Source organism: Drosophila sulfurigaster, chromosome 3 (assembly GCF_023558435.1).
Source record: "Drosophila sulfurigaster albostrigata strain 15112-1811.04 chromosome 3, ASM2355843v2, whole genome shotgun sequence".
Classification (NCBI taxonomy): Eukaryota; Metazoa; Arthropoda; class Insecta; order Diptera; family Drosophilidae; genus Drosophila; species Drosophila sulfurigaster.
This window is the reverse complement of record NC_084883.1, coordinates 10,000,001-10,024,159: the sequence shown is the minus strand read 5'-3', so window position 1 is coordinate 10,024,159 and position 24,159 is coordinate 10,000,001. Positions and strand designations below refer to the sequence as shown.

The window sequence follows — 24,159 nt, the reverse complement described above, 5'->3', positions numbered from 1 at the left end:
ATATTATATGTATGAATGTAGTACTATATTAATAACATATACCCAGAATACCTTTAATAATAATTTACTATTCTTGTGGTATATTGATTTGGTATATTTCTAATGCAGTACTACATTAGAATACCAAGTATAGCTTTTGGTATAATTTATTATTCTTGCGGTATATATTGATTTGGTATATTTTAAGAGCAATACCGTATTGTTTGCTTCTATTCAAAGTGGGTAGCAGGTATCTCAAAGCCTCTGTAGTTTTCTGACCTGTTTTGATTAGCAATGAATTTGTATAGGAAACAAAAAGTGAGAAAATAAACTAAAATGCTGCGTTTAAATACTTAAAATAACTCTTATAATTTGACCAGTACCATAATTTAAAATTGTGTTAAATAAGTTGCTTAAGGCTGTCCCTTAATGAACTTCGACTCATGGCGAAATTAAAATAATTATCAAATTGCTTGACAATTGTTTGATTAATGATTTCGTTGCATAACTTATTCTGCAATTGTCAATTGTAGCTGCTGCCTGCCTTAGGCCTCCGTTTGTCTAGTGTCATTGCAAACTTTCGCTGTTTTATTAATGATTTACAGCGAAATGCTTTCGGCTTGTCCTTTGGCTTTTGCCGCTGTCTCTGTAGGCGGCGGCGTCTGTTTATAAATTATGATAAATTTTTGTTGCGCCTAATGTGTCATTCTCTAGTCGTAGTTGTTACAGATTAATCAACGAGCTTGGCTGAAGCTGAGTTAATCAACGCATATGTCGCATGATTTATGATTGTCCTAGTTGCAGATGCTGCTGTTGCTTTAATACTGCTTCGAGTATGTGCCGCATTTAACACATGTTTCGCTTATGGTGTGAGTTTAATGTCACACGCTTTTGCTGGCCATTTTTTGAGGCGTGTCAACAAGATAATGAGATTTTCCTGCGGCTGCTGTTGCTGTTCCTGTTGGGAGGCTAAGCAAATATGCAAATATCTGCATAGTTGCGTTTGCTGCTGCGTCGTTGCGTGCCAAAGTCAACCTGCAACATAATCAGGCAGCAACAGCAGCAGTTACAGGCCTTGGTCCATGGCTTGGACTCTGCTCCGCCTCTGGCTGTAAATCCTGGCATCCATTGTCCATGTTGTTGCTGCTGTTGCTGTTGCTGTTGTCGTAATAAGCCGCATTGCAATTCGTAGCCACAGCAACAACGTTGCTAGCACGTTGCACAAAGGCGGTTGCTGCTGCTGTTGCTGTTGCTGCTGCATGTGGCATGCACAACTCTGTCCTCTTTCGTTCCGTTGTTGATTAATAACGTGCGCTTGGCACATGGCACACGTGTTACGGCAAAGGCAGCCACTGTTTGCATAACACACAATTATACTCAAACACACACACAAAAATACACACACACAGCCAGAGGAATAGGAAGAGGAAGCTGTGCCTCTCAGTTTGTATTTGTGTCACACATTCCGTACATTTGGTAAATGCGCATTGACAATAAATTAACATCGATTGACATGGCCAACACTGAAGACGCATTAGCAAAGCGCACACAACTAAAGCTCGCTCGTTACACTGTGAGAAAAACGAGGTCACAAACTAGGTATAAAATAATTTAATTAATATTGAGTTGAAGTTGAACACGTTTATAGAACTAGGTTTGAAATTGAAAAATACTAATTCACGACAAAATTCTATATACTAAATATAGCCTTCGGTATATGTGACTATTTTTGCGGTATATTTAAGGAAAACTGTCGAATGGAATATTTTGAATCTTTTATAGCCATTGGTATATTTTAGTATTTTTGTGGTACACGAATTTTGTTTATTTAATGAAAGTACCGTACTCTATGATATATTTTTAATATAGCATTCGGTATATTTTCGTATTTTTGTGGTAGATAAATTGGGTATCTGTTTGGAAAAAATACCTTATTCTATGGAATATTTTTGAATGTAGTACTATACCAAGTGTAGTCTTCGGTATATTTTTGGGGTACATTAATTTGGTATATTCTAAGAAAAATACCAGACTTTGGAGCAACTCTGACTGTAGCTTTCTTAGTTGTTTAATTTGGGAACTTTGCAATGCTAAAGAATATGGATATTAACACAAAATAAACAACATATTATGATGTTTATTGAAATAGCAGAATTGAAAGCAAAATAGAATGCATTTTGAAACAGCTTTAATAATTTAATCCTACTTAACAACGATCTGGTTAAGACTTAATAATTTGTTGTGTAGCTAGTTACTGGATTGATATGGAGTTCACCTGTCAAATTTGAAACAGAAAAGTGACTACTTGATATGTTTTGCTAACTTGTTCCTCTCAGTGTCACATATAGTCTTTATAGTAAAGTTGCGCAACGCTGACACGCACACTCACACACTGACATACACACATTTAGAGACACTCTTCGGTAAGTTTGTGTGTGCTGACCCAACGTGTGTATGTAAACAGCGGGCATCTGTTTTGTATTGACGGTGTGAATGAGCTCTCCTGAATGTGCTTCTCTGCTGTTGTGCTTATTCTATGTGTGTGTTGTGTGAGTCCTGCGAGTTGTGAATCCTGTCGTGCTACAGCAGCTGGCTGCTGGCTGCTGCTTTTAAGTACGTGCATATAATTTTCAACGCTGTCGCTGGCTCTTCTACTCAGCCTGTCAATATCACTTGCTTACATGGGAATTTATTGGTGACAGCGCACATAATACATAATGCATGCCACACACACTAATACACACATGAGTCAGTGGGTGTGTGTGTGTGTCGTTGGCGTTGGCGCTTTAGAAGCTCTACATTCGATAGACATTGAAATTTATTGTGATTGTAATGCTAAGCAAAGCAGCTCAACAGCACAGAAACGAAATGAGTTTATGGCAGGCATCTGAAACATATGTTCGCTGTGAATTGATGGCACTGAACTACCCTATTAAAAGTGACATTAGTGTAAGTGGCATTAACAGGGTAGCTGCTAGTTGAGCACACTCGACGAAGTTCACTAATTTTTTGCGTTGTTTTGTTATTGCAATGCCACAGCGAGTTATATGTTGATCTAGACTTGACACAAAGCTGCTCGCTTGCTGCTTTCTGTTTGCCTGCTGCCTGCTGCCTGCCGCCCTGCATTCATTACTCAAAGTCTCTCTCTCTCACTCGGCTCGGCATGCTGGCATGTCAGTGTGTGTGCGTGACCAAGTCTCTGTGGCTGTAAACAAATGGTTTGCTGCATTATATCACAATCCTAATTCCTCTACACATACTGAAGGGACTAATCCAAATGAGGCTGCATAGAGAGATAACATTAGCAAAACTGGATTTTTTCGGTTTTCTCTTTGCTTATTTTTTTTTTGTGTGCTTTTTGTCTGCACTCGTCCTGGGAGCTGGCAGTCAGTGCTGTGTGTCGTGTGGCTTATTGCGCATACGCCCCGTTACGCTTACAGTCAGAGAAAAGATGTTGGGACAAGCATGTAGATTGAATTAAAGACACAACAACAACTACATACAACAAAGGCCATATCATTTTTGAAGTCAAGCGAAAAGTCATTGTCAAAGTTGTTGTTGTTGGTGTCGCCGCCATTTTGTTTCAGAGTCACAGTAACTTTGTTGTTCTGTTCTCTGTTGTTCCTGTCGTCGTTGTCGCCGTTGTCACCGATGTCGTTGTGTGTTTTTTCAGTTGGCTGTTACTCTTCGCTGTGTTTCTGTTTTTTATGCGCATTGTTTTGGCCTGGTTACTCAGTCTTGGTCTTGGCTTGTTGTGAGTCCCTTAAGGGGGTCTTTCTGCTGCATAATTTATGGCAATAAATTCGCTTAACTTTACGACAATTTGTTGCTGCAAAGTGTGCCGTAAAATTCCCTCATTCGCTGTTTCAAAATTTAAACACGAGACTCATTCGCAGACCGACACGTAGACGGCAACCATAAGCAGCCATAATTTGATTTTGGGTTTCCCCCGCCTCGTTGGAAAAATTGATTTGCAGTCATGCCGCCTGCGTGTTACTTTGATGTGGCTGTTAAATTTTGCGATTAACATCAAATTTGATTAGAGGAGCCTGGCTTCGAAATGTGTGTGTATGTGTGTGTGTGTAGCAAAAGCAAGACTCATTGGCTGCTTAATTAAAAACAAACGTGGCAATGTTTACGCTACGTTTGCTGAATGGCTGCATTGAAGCGACTGCCACTTCAATTAGTGCTACGTTTTGTGCCACAGTGCACAGTGCTCAGGCACTTGAAAGCCCCAAAACTCAAATTGCAGATGCACTTCAAACGCAAAGCCGACAACGTTTTGAATTGCAAATGCTGAAGGCAGCTAGGCAAACAGTCAGCTAGGCAGGCAGTTAGTCAGTGAGGCGAACAGGTAATTCCTGTGGGAAGGGATACACACAGGGTTACAGCTGGGACTTCAATTATGCCAGCAAGGCAAGGACGAACTGACTGACAGCTACTTCGACATCTTCTTCGACTTTGCCTTCGCCTTCGCTTTCGACTATGACTTCAACTTCGCCTTCAACTTCGACTTGCCCAACACTTGAGTGCAGTTCAGTTGAGTTGAGTTTCAGCTACCACGCTGCTGTTGCAGCTGCCTTATTGCTGCGGCTCTGGTAACAATTTAAAACTTCAAATGCCAGCGCTCTTGTTGCAGCATTTTTGCCACACCCTGTAGAAGATGCTGTCTGGCTTTAATCATCATATTGCAAAGAATCTAAATTAGGCAAAAAGTTATTAGGGAACTCGATTAAATTATTTTGGAATTTGCTATCTTACATTTATGTATTGTATCAAAGATTGTAGTTAAGTTTCTAATTAAAAATATATTTCAGAATTGATTTGCCAAAATTTAACTTAAGATTGTAATGCCATTTAACAAACGAAAACAAGAAGGAAACCTACAGTCAAGTACCTAATTTCATTAAATCCATATTCTCAAATATACCAAAAATATACCACGTTTTGATATTGTAATACATTCAGAATCTACTATAGAGTACAAAATACTAAATTATACTAATGTCTGTATCGATATTGTACAAGTAGTATAAAGTACAAAATATATACAGTCTTAAAATATACCCATAATACTAAAAATATACCGCATAATACTAAAATATACCAACGCTTATATTAATATTGTGGTAGCATTCCAAGTATACTATAGAGTACAAAATACCATATTCTTAAATATTCCTAAAATATACCAAGGATATATTGAAATTGCACTACATTGAAATCTACTATAATGTACAAAAATATACCGAATTATCAGCCAACATGTATAGTAAATCTTAATATGAGTACAAGTATGAGTATTACATTTTCGAATTCATTTTATGTTAGGCAAATAATTAAATATATATTTCAGAATTTATTTACCAACAATATTTGCTAATAAATTCTGGAATATATTTTTGAAGCTGTCTTGACAAACATTAAGTGAATTACAAATATATCGAATGTAATTTATGTAATAAGTAAATTGCTGAGACCAATTTCGTGACTTGCATTTATTAGTTTTAATAAAGGTTGCTTGTAAGCAAATAATTTAAAATATATTCCAGAATTTATTATTCAATTCAATTCAGATTACTTGACACACATTATTTATTTGCTAATATACTAGATTGTAATTTATTTAGCCAGTAAATATTTCTACTGCTCACTTGTAATAAATTCGAATAGGATATGTATTCGTCTTGCATCTTGGCTCGCAATATGTCTACATATATATAGTATATATCGTGTTCTTAGGCATTTCTCATGCATAGAGTTTAGACAGGCGCTCGTTAGTCAACGCTTCGGTTGCTGGTTGCTGCCACTCGTGTGCCAACGGTACTCTGCATCCATTTGCAGTTGTACTTTGCTACTCTGCTGTGGGACACACTTTTCTTTCCCTTGACGACTATTGCTCTGGCTCAGTGAAATACTTATTTCTTTCCTCTTTTTAACTGGCATTTGTCGTTTGTCAGCATCAGAGCCAGCATCGTCGACGTCGTCGTCTTCGTCTATTGCCTCATCTTGTAACCGCACACTTGAGAACGTTGCATGCTTTTAGGCGCAACGTGACGCAGTTTGTTGAACCTGCTGCCATTTTGCTTCTTAAAGTCAAATGCTGTTGCTGTTGCTGCTGCTTTGATGCTTCAGCTGGGTCAAGCAACTTGTCTTAATGCCATGAATTATTCAGCACAGTTCGCCCAGCTGCAACATGCCACAAAATGTTGCTATGGCTTGAAAGTTAATTACATTTGTTTCATACGTGCACCGAGCGTTGATTGCATGCCGCATGCAGCATTTCGAGGCGCCACAAGCCGAGGCGTGCACATACACCTACTTCTTTCATTTTGCTGTGCTGCTCCTCTGCCATTTGAATGCAACCACAGAGTATAGAGAGCATAGAGAGAGAACAACTAGCGTTGAACACAAGACCATTTATTTTGGTTGCCACACACACAGATAAACACACAGACAGACACATTTCGTATAAACAAACACAGCTGCCACAACAATGCGGTTCACATTCATCAGTCGAAACAATGCGCTGTCAAAATATTTACTTGAATAAATGATATGTATGGATTTTGAGTGCATCGATATGAATTTTAATTATGCATATTTCAATACAATTCTATGACCAGCTTATGCAATCTGCTCTACTAATGAGTTCTATTTTGGTAGTATTGAAGACAAGACTTAGTAAATAGGTAAATTCTTGCGAATATTTAATGCATGCATTTTATATGTGCAGCTTATCTGCTGACTTAAACGGATTAAAATAAAACACTGAAGTCAAGTTTCATGGCAATTGGGTTTTAGTTGCAATTATTCGCAGCTCAACTTAGACAAAACCAGACAATTCTAAGCGTTTTGCAATTGACTGAGCCACGCCCATTACAAAAATTGTCACATTACAGTTTTAATGATGTGCCATGAGTGCAAAAGCAACTAAAGCTGCTTTGCTGCTTTGCTTCTTTGCACATGCTTCTCATTTGCTCTCTTACTTTCTTTCTTCTACAAGCGTATCTCTGGTGTCGCAATTAAATTGCAGCAGCAGCCACAGCAACATGAATAGCGTAAATGCTAGCAAACGAGTCTTGCATCCTTGGTCACACTCACACACTTACACACACGCCACACCCATAAGCTGGCAAGTTTAGTGGATGGCAGAATGTGTAATGAAAATGTTGTCTTATTAGCTGCAAAATGTTCAAAAAGTGCATAGAGTTTGTGGAAAGTGCTGCTGCTGTTGCTGCTGCTGCTGCTGTTGTTGCTGCTGTGGCCACACCTTCAATGCAAATTGCTTTTGCTAAGCCGTGCTTAACCTCACTTTTGTTACATTTTATCGATTAACTTTGGCCGCAAACTTTGATGGCTTTGATTATTTTTGATTAGCAACACGAAAGGCAAACAGCAAAAGATAATCACAAGCCCAAGCACAAGCCACAACCACAAGCAGAAAGCAGCAGCCTGTTGGCTGATGGCTGATGGCAGATGACCCAAGGGCATAATCCTCAGTTTGCTTTTTTGGGGCATTAACCCTTAAAGAGGATTAATTATGCTGTTAGTTGCAAGCTGGCAGCAGCTGCGCCGCAATTAGTGCTCAGTTAAGTTAAGAAGTTGAAAGCTTTGGAAAAATGTGCCGCATAAATTGCATTTTATGCCATTCTGGCTGCAATCAGAAGCGTGGCATACTTTTAGGCGCGGCCTCAAATATCCAACAGCGCTGTGTATGTATGTGTGTGTGTGTATGTAAAGTGGAAATTCGAGTTGGAGTTGGAGTTTGGGATTTGTTTGTTTGCTCAGATGGAGATTCAGTGCTTTTATCCATAATTTGCGTTCATAATTTGCTCTCGCATAAAAAAAAGCCAACAGACAGTTACTTTGTGCGCAAAGGGAATGAGGCAAGAGGTGCTGCGAACAAGAGGTGCGACTCTGATAGCCTAAATGGGCAATGGGCAATGGGGCAATGAGCAAAGCAGCAAACAGAGTAGAAAAAAAAATAACAAGACGACTGCCGCCTGGGTGCGGTTATTGATTTTCTGTTCGCTGATGAGAAAGAGAGAGAGAGAGAGAGTAGCAACAGTAAAAACAGCTCATGATGATGCTGACGATGGTTATGATGATGACAACGCTGATGATGATGATCATGACGATGCCACACCAATGCTGCGTTGGCAATTTTTTTTTTCGTTTTTGGGTGTGTTTAAGATGGTTTTGGGAGGCAGGGCAGTAAAATTGTGTCAAAAACGCTAGCTGGAAATTGCGTGAGGCAACACGAAAAGCGCATTAAAAGCTTAAAGCAAGCGATTAAAGCCGCAGCCCTGCTCAAGACTCGAATTCCACTAAATAAAAAGATATATATAGAGAGAGAGAGAGAGAGAAAACGTGCAAGAAATAAATCAAGTTGGCAGACCACACAGCTCATCAGCAATAAGCCGAAGTCGGCGCGTGATAAAAGTCCGGGAAAAGAATCCGTCGCATCGAATGGGCAAATTTGCGTATTTCCCTTTTCCGGTTGACGTGCAATGCCAAAAAAATATAATGTCCAAGGACGCGCTGCAAAACATTGCACAGAAACAAAACGGAAGCTGACAACTGAGCTGAGAGAAACACACACACAGTTACACTTAGCATACACAGAGACAGCACGATGACAGCAACCCTGAGCTTGATAAATGTTCATGCCTTGTCTGGCAACAGGAGGCGAAGCGATGCAAATGCAGCAACAGCAACGGCAGAGGCAACAAACTGCCAATTAAGTGCCAAATTATGCCAACAACACAATGCCGACAACAACAACAATAACTACTACTTGTATGGCAATAACAATAACTACAGCAACAAGGACAGCGACAGCTACCTAGAGAAGCAGCTCTTACAACATAGCATGCCCCAAAAATGAAGACATATAATTAGCATTTGACGGCGAGATACCCAGCAAAGCGAAAGGCAAATTCCTAATGCAATTAGTGTATTAGCACTCTTGCAATTAACTGACAAATTCACTATAATTTGTCTATAATTATGCCGGAGATGTTACAGCAAACTACTTAAAGAAATCACAGATTACAGCCACTGTCTACTAAATGAGTTGTTCTTTAATACCAAGAGAAAGAATATTTTGTGCTTTTCTTGTCTTTCTTTTCTTCATCAGTCAAATTATCGCATAGTTCGATTTCACTTCAGAATCGATATTTTAATACTGCGCTGGTAAAAACAAGTACGAAAACGAAATCGATATTTTAATACTAAACGGGTTACCGCAACATGTAAATTAATGTATCGATGCTCACTCAAATTATCGATACGTAAGAACAAGTAATAAAAGTGATAAATGAAATGTGAATGTCGTACAATATTTTTCAAAACTATAAAATAACTGCTTAAACTACTTCACACTCCTTTAATAAGATAAATCGCTTAAAGTTGCAGACCAGTTTAAAGTTAAAACTTTAGCTTGTCTGCTGCTGAATAAATTACAACTAAGCCAGACCTCTACATCCCCATAATAATATATGACACTCTTATCGTTGAAGCACAGGGTATTACAGCAACAACAACTTGCCAAAGTGTGCCACACAAAACTATTGCAGTTGCCAACAAGGCCGCGACAACACAAGCACTTGCCACACTTCGCGCCACACAATTGTTGAATTGTAGAATGCATATTGTTATCGCGAAAAGTAAAAGTTTTCTATAGCCAGCGAACTTGTGTAATGTGCAATTGATATTTAGGTGTAGTTCCTCGACCGCAACTGGCCCGAAAACTTTTTCAATTTACTGTCGCACATTTAAAAAGCAATTATTTACCTCGGATTTAGAGGTAGAATAGAGTAGAAGAAAGTAGGCAAAGGGAAAGTCTAAGCATAATGCAAATTTAATGTAAGCCAAATGAGGCGACCCAAAAATCTATAGACATGGCATATATCTATATATAACGAGCATTCTTACATACATACGTACGATATGATATTGCTTCTGGTCATTTGATTGCATTACGCCTCAATCTAAATGTAAATGGGCAATTGCTAGGGAATATGAGCAGAAAGACGAAGGAAGAAAAAAGGACAGCAAAAAAAAAAAGGCAAGCGAAAGAAACTGTAAACTGGGCCAACAACTGAACTGAACTGTAACCCAACCGAAGGCAGAGATATGTACATATGTATGTATGTATGTATGTTGAAGAACGCAATTTGGTTGAGCAAATAAGCTCTCAGTTATCCTTGCCGCAAATGCGTTGCAGCTGCAGCTGGAGCAACATCTAAGCTCCTGCTGCGTTGTGCTGTGGTCAAATGCATGTAAATAAATTAGAATTTGATGGGCAACTGGCCTTGGCTATAATTGAACTGCCCAATGCAATGCAATGCAGTAAAGTAAAGTAAATGCCGAATCCAACAGAGAGATCCAAACTGAACTGAACAGCAGCTGCCGGCTGGCGGCTAGAGAATTCGAACGGGCTTGTGGCCAAGCTTGTCTATGCTTTGTGTAAGTTGGCAGCTGGATCGACCATTGACCACATTCGCAAAGCCCCACAGAATGCACAAAAGTTTTTGCAAAAAGCATTTCCTGCAGCAGCAACAACAATAACAACAACTAGAATAGCAAACTGGCCACTTGGACTAAACCAAACATGAGAGGCGGAGGGGGAGGGTAGAGAAAACAACAACAGAATTGTGAAATACGTAGAAAAAATTGAAATGTACCAGTTGTTGCAGAGTTGTTATTGGTGTAGCATACGAGTTGCACAAACAAACAAAACAAACTGCGAAATGTTGCAACAAGAGGCATCCTTGTCAAAGCGACAATTTACTCGTTAGAAAGAAACTCGTAACTTGCAACCGAAAACTGACAGCAGCCAAAACTTTCCACGCAAAACTTTGACACAACATTTTCATGCGTTAAGTTTACAAAATGGCCCAAATAACGAGAGGCAGGCAACCGGCAACAACAACATCAACGACAACAACAACAGCAACAAGAACAACAGCAATTTAGAAACTTAAACAGAAAAAGCAACAGCGCAAAGGCAGTTCAAATGAAATGACGCTGTGCTTAGTTTTAATACATTTGTAAAGCTTTCAATGGGCCAAGTTTGGGGCAGGCTTCAGCCTCGTGCTTCACGGCCAATTGAGAAAGAGACGGAAAGAGAGAGAGAGTGAGACAGCAGAGTAGGAGGTAGTTTGCTTTTTGTGTGTGTCTATTTATGAGATGGAAAAGGGCAAAAAACACACTCGAAATTGAATTTCGCATGCATTAATTATGTAGCACAGTCAGTAACTTGCCCCTTAAGGGGGCAAAGGCAAACGCAAGGGCAACTCGACAAGGCAAGTGCTCTGCTTTGCCCTCTGTGCTGTGTGCTGTGTTCTGTGCTGTGTTGTGTGCTGCTCTTGTTTGCCCAAAGCAAAGAAATGCCAAAGCAGAAGGAAGTCACGTCAATGCCGACTGCTTGAATGCTCTTTACGCTACGCTTCGATCGTTATGTGATTAAAGCGATGCAATTATTGTTAAGCATATAAACAACAAATTGAGCGTATATTTGTGCAGCTTAAAGATGAAATGTTAAATGAACATGCGCATAAAAGATTGTACTACTTTTTAATACTCTTTTGCGCTGACACAATTTGACGCTCATTATGTTGCTTGAAGGTTGTTGCCAGTTTTTTCCACTGCGCCTGCCTTTTGTTTCGCCTCGCCTCGCTTTTCTTTTTTTTTCATTTTTCGTTGCAATTTTACTTTTGCTTTTTTCATTATTTTCATTAAGGCAAAGAATTTCCTTGTTCTTGTGTTTGCTCGTGTATTTTTCTTAATTTTGTTCGCTTGACTTGCGCAACTTTAAATGAAATTTGAAATTCACGAAAAGTTGCCGCAATGTTCTTGAAACTGCCAAAGAAGTCCTTAAACGCTTTAGCTGCCTTTTTTTTTGCTTTTGGCGTGATATTAACTTTATATGTTAAATGCAGAGTTCGTATGCCGTTTGCTGTATGCTTGCGAGCATTTGCATATTTGATACTTCTTCTTCTTCTTCTGCTTCTGGCATATATCATAAATGGTGTCAAGCATACGCCACGTTGGCCGGCAGCAGTTGCAGTTGCAGCACCAGCTGCTGCTACTGGTTGGAAATGCAAATGCAAATTTAATGCGAAAAATATTAAAGTCAGCGCCATTAAGCGGACTAAAAGGCAAAGCAGCTGCTACTGCCAGCGATGTTGCCACCGATGTTGCGCTGTTGCAGGTGGCAGCGGCGGCAACGTTCAAATGACATCATTTAAATTCATGCATGACCCATATTGCTGCAGAATCCAGCCTCCCCCCACCCCCCATCCGCACAGCTCATGTTTTATTAACATAGCAATTTATAGCATAAAATTTACAGTTGCAGCGCGCTGCAACATCGGCATCGCTTGCTTGCTACAGTTTATCGATCGTAAAAGTTTTCGGGCCACGTTTAATGAGGCCAGCAGCCAAGAGCCAAGTGCCATGGCCAAAAAGGCGTCTCTAAGTAAGCGTAACCGCAACTATGAAAGTGCAATTTGCTAACGCGATGCTGCAACTTATTTAAGAGCGCTGAAAAGTAGGCAACGAATGTGGCCCACTAGCGAGAGAAGGAGCAACAGCATCAGCATCAATTAAAGTTGCAACAGCCACGTGAGCAACAGTTCAACTGTAAGCTGTGAACTCGCCAGCAAAGAAGCAACAACGATACGCCCACAGCTTGCTACGCCCGCCTCTTTGCTAATTGCTGCATAAATCAAGCGGCAAAAGCGACACACAAAGTCGTGGCACAAAGCGAGCCCCAACCGCGAGGCATGAACACAGCGAGTGAGTGTGCTACAAATGGCGTTTGAAAAACATTTTAAATAAACTGCAGGCAAGCGATAAAGAGCGAGCACAAAAAACAACACGAGTAATGTATTGTGTAGCCAACATTCAGTTATGCTTTATGAGCCACTTCTGACCAAACGTCTTCTACATAGCACTGTCCAAATGCAGCGAACGTGCGTGTGTGTGTGTGTGTGTTTGTGTGTGTGCAATTTATGGGGGTCATAAAAATGTGGCCCGCAGTGTTACGCAATAATACAATTTTTGAAACGCAAAAATATTTTAATTAAATTTGGCAACAAACGTGCAAAACAAGAAACAAAACCAAAACAACAAAAAACAAGTAAGAAAGTTACAGTCGAGTGTGCTCGACTGTGAGATATCTGCTAACTTTTTTCAATAAAACCATATTCTAAAAATATACCAAATTAATATACTGAAAAAATATACTAAAATATACCGGAGGTTCTATTTGGTATATTGATATAGAGCTACATTCAAAATATACTAGAGCATATAGCATATACTAAAACATACAAAATATACCAGAGATTACAAAATATACCAGATTGTCGGGCAAAGCAACTAAGAACAAAGCAAAGGTATTTTTTAAATAACTTTTACAAATTCTATGTGATTGCAAATATATTCTTGGGAATCATAAATATTGTTATTATTATTGTATGTTCCAAAAATCGCGACTCTAGTTTCTAGCTCACGCTTGTTATTCGATAATTTTCGTTTCGAGGGGGCGGAAGTGGGCGTGTCAAAAACTTAAAACCAACTTGATCTGCGTACAAACATTACAATTACTGTCGAAAAACATTTTAGCTCTAACTTTTATAGTCTCTGAGATATAGGTGTTCTTACAGATGGACGGACAGACAGACGGACATGACTATATCGTATATATACTACATACTGCAGGCTAAAACTTATAATACCTTTCTTTCCTATAAGTAAGGGGTATAAACACGAAACAAATTTTCGCCATCAGCATGTAAAAAGAGCAATTTTTGTAACACACTTTGTTTTTTTCTGCTGTTGATTTTTTTTTGTAATGTTTTAGATTGGCAAAGCTTTAAAGCCGCCGGCTTGTGTGCTTTCAATTTACCAAAAGTGTGTGTTGAGTGTGCGTGTGTGTGTGTGTGTGAGTGTTTGGATTTTAGCGTCGAGTGTGTGTCCAAAACAAATTACGATACATGCTCCACTCCGTTTTCCTCTCTTCCTCAGCTGTCTGGCTTCTAAAAATACGAAAAATAAAGCACGTTTCATTAAATGTTCCTCTTGCCGCATACGAAAATTGGCTTGAAGACAATGTTTTTTTAATGAGCTGAATTTCTAAGAAGCTGTAAGAATTTTTATGGAATATGGAACGAGAATCAACCTTGAGCTTTAAACTTAAATGCCAAGTTACATTTTGCCTTAAATCGACGGAAATCTGAACTAAATTAAAGTGATTAGTAGCTTAATGCTGAACGCATTTTTTAATCCGAACTGTTTGTGAATATTTTGCACTTATAAGGGATTAAATTTCCACTTTATTAACAATTCATCTGTTATTTATTTGAATTTCAATGTGCAAATCTGAAATATTTAATGCCAGACATATTTGTTACACGAGTTCATTGTTGTAATTATGATAATCGAAAAAAAAAGAACAATGAATATGTGTGCTTCAATAAAGATATTTGTGGATACAATTAGCGCATTTTATGTGGTTTCGCAATGAAACATTTGCAATTATGGCAAATGCGGGTTTAATTTTAATTTATCCAACTGTTTAAATTAGAAATACCAAATGCTTTGTATAGAATTTGATGTACACATATTTCGAACAATTTGATTTGCACCGAAATTTGAAAAGTCAAGTGCGTTTAGGGCCAAATCCTTGAGGTCTTATTTCAAGGATTCTTGTAATGCAGCAAATGCCGAATTTTGCCAAAAGCAGCTTTACTTGCGTCTGTCTAAACGAAATAACAAAGATTTGAATAGCAAAGCAAAAAAAAAAAGTAAAATAAACAGAATAAGCTTGAAGAAAATTCACCTTAGCCTTTTCTGGGAAATTGCGTGGAGAACAGAGCATTGAATTCCAGGTATCCCAGTGGATTGCAATTGTGAGCAAAGTGGTCATTAACGAAGCAAATGCTTTCAATTTGTTTGCTCTTGGATCCATAAATACAATCATGTTGCTGATGATGATGACGACGATGCTGAGCTGATGCTTCGTCTGCAGCTGTCCAGTAACTCTTCTTGAGTTGATGAAAACTTTGAACGAGTTGCCTCAACGATGGACGGGAAAGCGAACCAAAAATTACATATTCAGTAAAGTGAACGAACTGCAAAAGTTAGGCCTGGTCGTATTTTTTATTCACTATTATTCAGTTGTTCATTCTTTATATGATATGTCGCTCTATTTGCAAGTTTTTTATCTTTGGCTATTGTTTAGCTACTTGAACTTATGGCACAACACTCACTTTGTATTTAAAGCGTCGAAATTTAAATGAAATAGACAATTTACATTTATTTTACGCCATTTAAATTTTCAATATAAAAAAAAATTATCATTTTTTAATTTCGCATCACAAAAAGTAAAATTATAGTCTACTTAAAATCAAATAAAAAATTATTTTAAATTATTGAGCGAAGAACGACAATAAAATTAACTATAATCGAGACTAAACAAAATCGAGCGATGAACAATATTCGAAATCTAGCGATGAACAGTGTTGAAAACAAAATCAAAGGAAGTAATAGATCGTTTTCACTGAAATTATCGAACGAAGAATGACAACGAAATGAACTATAATCAAGAATAAACGATGAACGAAATCGAAAGGTGAATGATCGAATGAATGAATTGATATCAAACTATGTTGAGAACACAATGGAACGAAGTAATCGAACGTTTCAGTTCTCTGAAATTATCGAACGAAGAATGTCAGCAAAGTGATTTATAATCGAGAATAAAGAATGAACGAAAATCGAACAATGAACGAAATCGAACGGTGAACGAAAGAACAAAATGGAACGAAGGAATCGAACGTACTAGTTCACTGATTAAAAAGAACGCACGAACTTATTCAGTAATGTGCACGATATTTTGACATCGCTGTGAAGCAGAAAATGCTAGAGCAGCCAAGGTAGATTTAGCAAAGCGTAGTCCATCTCAGAGTTAAGCAGCTGCAACTAACGCGCTCTTATTGCCACCTTCTTAATGGTCAATAAGTATGCGATGGCAGTTGTCAGTCGTGTCTAGGGGGGCGGGCAATGGGGCGTGGCCATCGTCCTCCTCCTCGACACGCGTTTATTGTCTGCGCTCATAAGTATAAAAATAAACGTAAACATGTTGGCATTTCATAACGCGTGAACAAATTCAATTAAGTTGCTTTTGGGCAAAAGTCCTGTCCCGTCCTGTCCACAAAACTCGAGTCCTGACTCGACTCCCAAAGCTTTCAACTTGACTTGCCTTTTGTCTTGCTCCAGTTTTTATGGCGAAAAGCAAACGGCGACAAAATTAAAGTAAATAAACAAGCGACGTCAACGTCGACGTCTGTGGCATCCTTTGCCATGACAATTATCATTGGTCACAGTTTGTTGTGCCATTGTGTCTTTGTTTGGCAACGCTTTCAAGTGTGCGTATGTGTGTGTGTGTTTGTGCCCAAATAAACCGCAGAGACCGCATTGAAGGCATGAAAGCCGCAGCCTCAGAGTAGTCACAGTCCCCTCAGTCAGACAATGGCCATATAAATGTGTCCCCCGAGTCTATGTGGAGTGTGGAGATGCCGTTTGTGCCACGCCCCAAGCATGCCACATGGCCCACACCACAATCACGCCCCCGTCCCCGCCCCCGCTCCGCCGCGTCTCTATGTCTCCATGGTTAGGCCATTGTACGCGATGCTGTCAAGGACATGGCAGTCGCATAATTCTCAATGCAAATCGTTGCCATTTGTTGCGCACAAAAGCAGGCAACAGTTCTTAACCTGCTTCTCTCTGAATGCCAACACACACACACACACACACAGAGCAGAGCAGAGCACTTATCTTTTCATTTCTTTTCTTCGCTTTGGATAAAAGTGAATTGCACTTGAAATTGTGTTTTAACCTTAACAAACATCAGTTGCTAACGTTTTCGCTTTGTTTCACCTTGTTTTTTTTTCTTTTAGATACACGATGATCTAGACAAGGATCCGGACTATTCTGGCTCTGGCTTTGGACCCGATGACGAGGACGCCATAACCGATCATCATCATACGCGAGTGCAAGGCGGTGGCCACACAAACAGTAAGCATAATACGAACGACAACAACAACAACGACCTCATCTCGAGTAGAGTCAACCATCATAATCAAATCGACATCAACAAGAACAACAATAATAATAATAATATAAATCTTAATAATAATAATAATAATAATCATCAAGCGAATAGTGGCACCATCATTGGTAGTAGCACCAACAACGCCAACAATAATCATAATATCAACATCAACAACAACAACAACAACAACGGCATCATCAGCAGTGGTAGTGACATCAGCACAATCGGTAAAGATCAAGCTAGTCTTACTACAACTATAGTTAATGCCAACGTATCTACTTCCTTAAACAATACCAACAACAATTCCAACAACAACAACAACCACAACAACAATACAACCTTCACCCCCACCACAAACATTTCAGACCCAAGCAATATCAATCCTACAATTATTTTAAGCAATTACAACGACGACAACAACAGCAAGAACAACGACACCAACATCGACATCAATAGTTTTCATAATAATTCAAACACAACAACAAACACATCTTTATATCCAGCAGCTCATACACCAACAACACAAACAACAACCACAAGTAAGACCACCACCTCCTCCACCTCCACCACAACCAGCAGCACCACCGCCTCCACAAGCACATCCACAACAACAACAACCACCACAGAACCGACCATCATCGACACACCCAACTCCTCATTCAATAAGTCCCAAACCGCAACACAACGCACGCCTCCATTGCCCGAACCTGAAGAGGATGACGACGGTTTTGATCTGGAAGAACACCTCCAAGGCAGCGGCGATGGCGATGGCGATGACGATGATGACGGTGAAGGAGAACACGACGATGATAACGATGACGATGACGATGAAGATAGTGAGGATACCAATGATAGCGATGATTATGTGACTAAGGACGATGATCTGATTGTTCCCGATCATAAGAGCGAGCTTGAATCGCATCGCAAGGAGGATAAGAATGATGAACAAACCATCGATGTGGATGGCGGCGAGGATGATGAAGAAATATACGTTGATATCACTGACAAGAAGGAAGAAGGCACGGATCGAACCTCCTCAGGCTGTCAGTGGTTTTATCATTTCTCCTTATTTACTTTTATTTCTCCTTTATGTATCATTGTTTATTTTTGTTTTGTTTTGTTTTGTTTTGTTATCGTTGCGTTTCCGTTTCTTGCTATCATTTGTTGCTTTTGCTTTTGTCTTCCATTCTTTTTCTACACACTTGTATTTTGTATTTTGCATTTTATGTTTTTTTCTTCCTTTGACGCATGTTTTTTCCTTATATTATTTTGTGTTATTTATTTGTCAACTGCACTGCAAATTTCTTGCTCTGTAGCTTGAATTTTATTCTATTTTTTTGGTGGTTTTTTGCTGCCCTCTCTCTCTTAAGCTTGCCTTATCAATTTTCCAGTCCACCGACATGGCAACAATGTGATGTGAAAATCGACGAATTCATTGCATAACTCGAGGCTTTGGAATTTGCATTTGTCACTGCATTGTTATCATTGTCGCCGAGCTGAATGCTTGATTGCTTTATTTATTTAGCAAATTGCTTTTGGTATTTGCTTTTATTTAAGTATGTAGTTTAAATTAATCCAACAAAAGTATATTTTGACTTTAATTCCACACATTTTTATTTGTATTTCCACACAATATGAGTCACTTAACCTAAATGGAGCAGATTAAAATCGTATCTTAAGTGCTTTTATTTTCATTGACATTTGATTTTGAGTACAAATTCAGTTTAGTTTAGATTTAGGTGTCGCCTGACGTCACAGCTGCTGCAATTCTCTCTCACTCTTTGACTCTCTCTCTCTTCGTGTCACATCAATGTGTCTCTGTGTCTTCCTCACTGTGTCTCGCGTTTTAACCCAAGCTGAATCATTGTCGCGGGTCAAAATTTTCCCATGCAAAAAAAAAAAATGAAAAACACATAATCAAAACTTTATCCTCAACAAAAATGTCCTACGAACCACTTTTCAGCAAATTTATACGAAACTTTTCACATTTATCATTCACACAGTATCTTGCATCACTCGTAATCATTCACATCATTCATGTGCTTAAAGCACAACTTTAAGAATCTTTGTCTCAACTTTTTTTTTTGGGTGGCTTAAAAGTTGAAAATCGGGATTAATTAATGGGTATTGCTGTCATTTGAGCTGATAAGTCAACAAACAAACAATCGAATCGAATCGAACTGAATCGATTTAGCTGGCTTGCAGTGGAAAATAAATCCACTCAATCAATGGATGCCATTTCGTCGTTGGCTTTAGAGCCGCCTCACACAAGGTTTGCAATTCAGTCTGTTGTTTAGCTGAGGGCCAAACGAGTAAAGTTCCATTAACGCACACACACTTGCCAAACACACACAGACACATACACAGCTTTCCCCTTGGCAGTAGATTTACTGTCAGAACTGCTTCTCCAAGTTTCTGGGGAAAAATTCACTAAGCTTTGCACTGATTTGACGCCTGGCATCGCAGCATCGAGTGGAAAACACTTCACGGGGCACTTCACATGAAAAATCACTGAACTCGGGCGTTGGCAAAGCAACCAAGCAACCAAACAACCAACTGATCTCACTCTCTCTTCCCCCCTCTTCATCTTTCTGGCCTGAGTCTCCATAGTTGCCACATTGTTTGTTGCTCATACGACGCGTTGGCGTTTAGTGCCTTTTCTGTGTGTGTGACTTGCCTTTGACAATCACCATTTTATACAGCCCACCATTTTAACCACGTCCACCTCCCCCTGCCACACAAACAATCTAGCTGGCATATAATTTAAACACAGCACTTTAAAGTTGCGTTTTACTTTTTTGGTGTAAATCAAGCAGCAGCCAAAGTCAACTTCATTTGACCTCGAGTTGCTTTGTGTTTTAAAGCAAATATTTATTGATGTGCTCGAGCCACGCCCACTTCTCAATGGTCCTTTATATCAAAGGAATTGCTTAAGCTCTACTCGCGAGTGAAGCACACAACAACAGACAAGCACTCGAACTGATTGTTCCGTTTAAACACATTCGAATAGGAGTACGAGTATGAGTATGAGTACAAGTACGGGTTCTCATACCTAAACAATGACTCTACTTTGGGTTGGGCTTACACAAATGCCGCTGGCATTGTTTATCCTAATTAATATGCCAAATTTCACTTCAATGAAGCTTTGATTTGGCCAGCACAATGAAGTGGTTAAGCAAACAGGAAGCTCAGGCACACATACATATGTTCATCGAGGGTAGTTACATTAGTAATGGAAATTTTTAAGGCTCAATAGATGAAACTATACTTATAAGAATAGACAAACATTTAGATGAAAGCACTTTGTTGGGAATGGATATTTAGTAACTTCAATCGAACTATAACTATATCTAGAAGAAAAATATACATAATTTCGATAAAAGCACTAATTTTAAATGAATATTTATTAGATTCAATCGAACTGTAACTAGAGCTATAAGAAAAGTCCATAATTTAGATGCAAGCACGAAGTTAGAAATCACTAAACGTAAAATGTTTCCATTATATGGTATATTACACAATTAGCCCAAGTATTTTACCGAGCCTTATTTCTTTAGCAATGAGGCATCCAACATCATTCCAATAACCAACTTTAATTGAAGCCAATCGTAATTATGATGCACATTTAGCTATTTACTTATTTTAATAACCAGATTTTATGAAAGACAATTGTAATTATGATGTATGCGCCTTTAGATTTTTACCCATGAGGCATCATTTCCATAACCAACTTTTAATGAGGCCCATCGATAATGGGATACACATTTAGATCTTTACCCAATATAACCAACTTTTAATGAAGTCAATCACATTTATCTTATCAATGCACTTGAATATCGTAGCTGCCTAGAATATTAATCTACTTGGCTCACACATTTTCAAATAACCCCTAGGATTTTATATAACGATATAAAATAGATCTACTTAGCAGTTATAAGAGCAATCAACTTGTGAACTCGCTACCCATAGGGATATCATATATTTGTACCTGCAGAAAAAGTATGCATCTTTGACCCTAAAGAGTATATATATTCTTGATCAGCGTCAACATCGGAGACGATAAAGCCTTGTCTGCTATATTTTAGTACTCTATATTTTGAATATAGTTCAAGATTGATATACCAAATGTAGCCTTTGGTATATTTTAGTATTTTTGTAATATACTTTGGGTAATTTCTCGAATACGGATTTATTGAAATCGAGTATCGGTATCAATCACCTTCGACTGTAGTTTTCTTACTTCTTACCCTCTCATTTCTAAGGCAAAGGATCTACCATAAATAAGAAACACTTCCGTAATAGTCTTTGCAAACTCTTCTCACAAGCTTAGCCTCCTATTCCTGGAACAACCCTCGTGTGATAAGGTTTATGTACTCTCCAAATATGTGCTCTGTTTGTATATTTGTTTGTTGTATATTGACGTTCAGCAGCAGCAAAAGAATGTACAATAGCTAAACAAGCAATATGTTTGTCTTAAGCTCATATCAGCAGTTCCTGGAAAAGCTCAAGGACCAATAGAGTTGAGAGCAGGCAGGCAGGCAGAACAAAGACAAAAACAGATAACAGCACATGCTGTTTGGGGCTAAATGGCAATTAAATTAATTAAAAATCATTTGTTTGACTGCTAATTGGCATTAAATTTCGTTAGTCATGTGTTTTGCGAGTGCCTCGCAACGTTGAGGCAGGTCAAAAATATGCAAATGCAAAGTCAGAAAATTTGCCAAGCCCCAAGTGGGTCAACAGAAGCGGAATGAACTGCAAATGTGAGGAATAAAACTTTGCCTCAGAGTCTTCAATTTTTGTTGTTCTGGTTTTTTTTTGTCTTGAGGCTTTTTCTCCCCTCTCCAATACCGAAACTAATTTGTGACAAAAGTTTTTTCATTATGGCAAGAACAACAAGTAGAACAATTGGGGGACAGAAAAGCTGCTCATTAGGCGCGAAATGAGTTGCCAGCAGAAATTTGTAGCTGCTATAGAAATTGTCAAATCTGTTGGATTAAAGTAGTTAAGAGAAGTTTAACGAACTAACAACGTACTTAGTAGAGGCACCCAAGAAAAAAAAGCCTTGTAAATATTGCATACACTCACACTCACACACACACACGTATTCATCAGCTCATTAACACACACTTTACACTCACACTACTCACAATACTGAACTCAATGGACACTGGTTTTTATACGTATACGTAATATCTTTGTGTTTTGTTGCACGTTTCGCACACACACACATCATCGAAATGCCTGATTACTAAGCGCCGCATATCTCATTTGCAACATTAATTACAGCGGGTGGCAGCGTCAGCACCAACTTCCAAGAATTGGACCCCAACAGAAATATCAATAGCCAGCCGACAGACACGAAAATCGTTGAGCACAGGCCCGGCGGCAATAGCGAGGTGGTCATCATGAGCGAGGAGGATCGCACGACAAGCTTCTTTGCGCAGCCTGGCATCTTGGCTGGTAAGTTCAACGACTGGTAATCAAACCTCACAAATAACTGTTGACCCATTCGTATGGTCGCAAAATAAGTGCTTCTCTCTTAGGCTGATGTCAGAGTGCGCGCGAGAAGCGATGCGATAATATTGGGCGAGAACGAGCGATAAACCATTGCAACCCTTTTCATATGCAATCGCTCGAAAGATGTCAGAGTGAGAGCGAAGCGAGTTGCGAGTTCAAGCGAGAAAGCGAGAGCAAAGCGAGAGAGCAGTTTGCAACCTGCTTTATCGCTTCAACTCTCTCAGAGCGTACGATTGTTTTCTTGCATTCTTTGATTTAATTACCGTTTATTTTCAAACCTTACAAAATAACAATGTAACTCGCTTCTCGCAAAGCTCTCACTCTGACATCTTCTCGCTTTGCTCATCGCTTCTCGCATCGCTTCGCTTCGCTTCTCGCGCGCACTCTGACATCAGCCTTAGACTTTGAGCAAAGAATCCGAGACCAACCGATTGAAGTGTTCATATACAAATTTTACTTGTGCTCAGCCGACGAACAGTTTTTTCTGTTCTCTTTTGCTCGGCTCATTCACGAAGTTGCGAAGTTTCTTGGTTCCTTTGTTGTTAAGTGAGCGAAGGAGTTCAATAAATTCGTATTGATAAAACGCACAATTAAGCTTAATTCTAACAAAAATAATTAAAAGAAAACTTCATATTTGGTTTTATTCATGTTTAAAATTTCAAGAAGATTTCATATTAAAATCAAATATCACAAAGTTACTCAACGTACCACTGTGCACCGAAAAGAAATCAAATTATTGAAAAGAGCGTTTGTGTTGATTTATTCTGTCAATCGGTATTTGAATAAGCCTCTCTTTGCGAGCGTCACTTGTCTCTCTAATTACGATGTTCGGAGAGCGCTTAACGAACAGCCTCACGAACGTAAAGTGCTCAACAGAAATCCAACACGAAAAGAAACGAAGTTTGCTGCTCAGAGAGAGAACGAGGGTGCACACTTTTTTTCGGTGGCTCTCTCGAGCTGAGCGTAAGGAAAAAAATTGTCAACAGAAGACCGACTCAAAAAGAAACGAAGTTTTATGTTCAGAGAGAAAGAGAGAACGAGAGTGCACACTTCTTTACGGTTGCTATCTCAGAGCTTAAGAAAAAAAACGATCAAGAGTTATTTGCAAGCTATGCTGGTATTCGACTCTGTACATTTCTGTATTTAATTTCATAATTATCTGCATTGCAGCTGTCATTGGAGGCGCCGTTGTTGGCCTACTGTGTGCCATACTTGTGGTCATGTTCATTGTCTATCGCATGCGGAAAAAGGATGAGGGTTCCTATGCGCTGGACGAGCCAAAGCGTTCGCCCGCCAACAACTCCTATGCGAAAAATGCGAATAATCGTGAGTTCTACGCCTGAGATAATGGCACAGCGCGCAGGTATTAAGCTGATCGAGAGCTGGAGTGCGAGTAGGCAGCAACAGCAGCAGCAGCAGCGGGAGGAGGAGGAACCGAGGAGCGGAGTCATGACGACAACACTTGACAACTTAAGGTTAACGCGTGCATTTGAATTTGGTTAACAAACAAAAGCTCGGCTCAATACACTGCG

General features: G+C 39.1%; 1 protein-coding gene across 1 annotated transcript in view; it reads left to right on the top strand.

Moving 5' to 3' along the window:
* The window catches only part of LOC133843038 (syndecan), a 139,842-nt gene that overhangs the window by 114,221 nt on the left and 1,462 nt on the right, over positions 1 to 24,159 (top strand). Inside the window, exons 4-7 of the mRNA XM_062276392.1 lie at positions 16,953 to 17,334; positions 17,611 to 18,150; positions 22,397 to 22,570; positions 23,798 to 24,159. The exon at positions 23,798 to 24,159 is cut by the window's right edge and continues 1,462 nt beyond it. Coding sequence (XP_062132376.1) covers positions 16,953 to 17,334; positions 17,611 to 18,150; positions 22,397 to 22,570; positions 23,798 to 23,970 — 1,269 coding nt within the window. The 3' untranslated portion in view covers positions 23,971 to 24,159. The remainder of the gene's footprint in view (positions 1 to 16,952; positions 17,335 to 17,610; positions 18,151 to 22,396; positions 22,571 to 23,797) is intronic.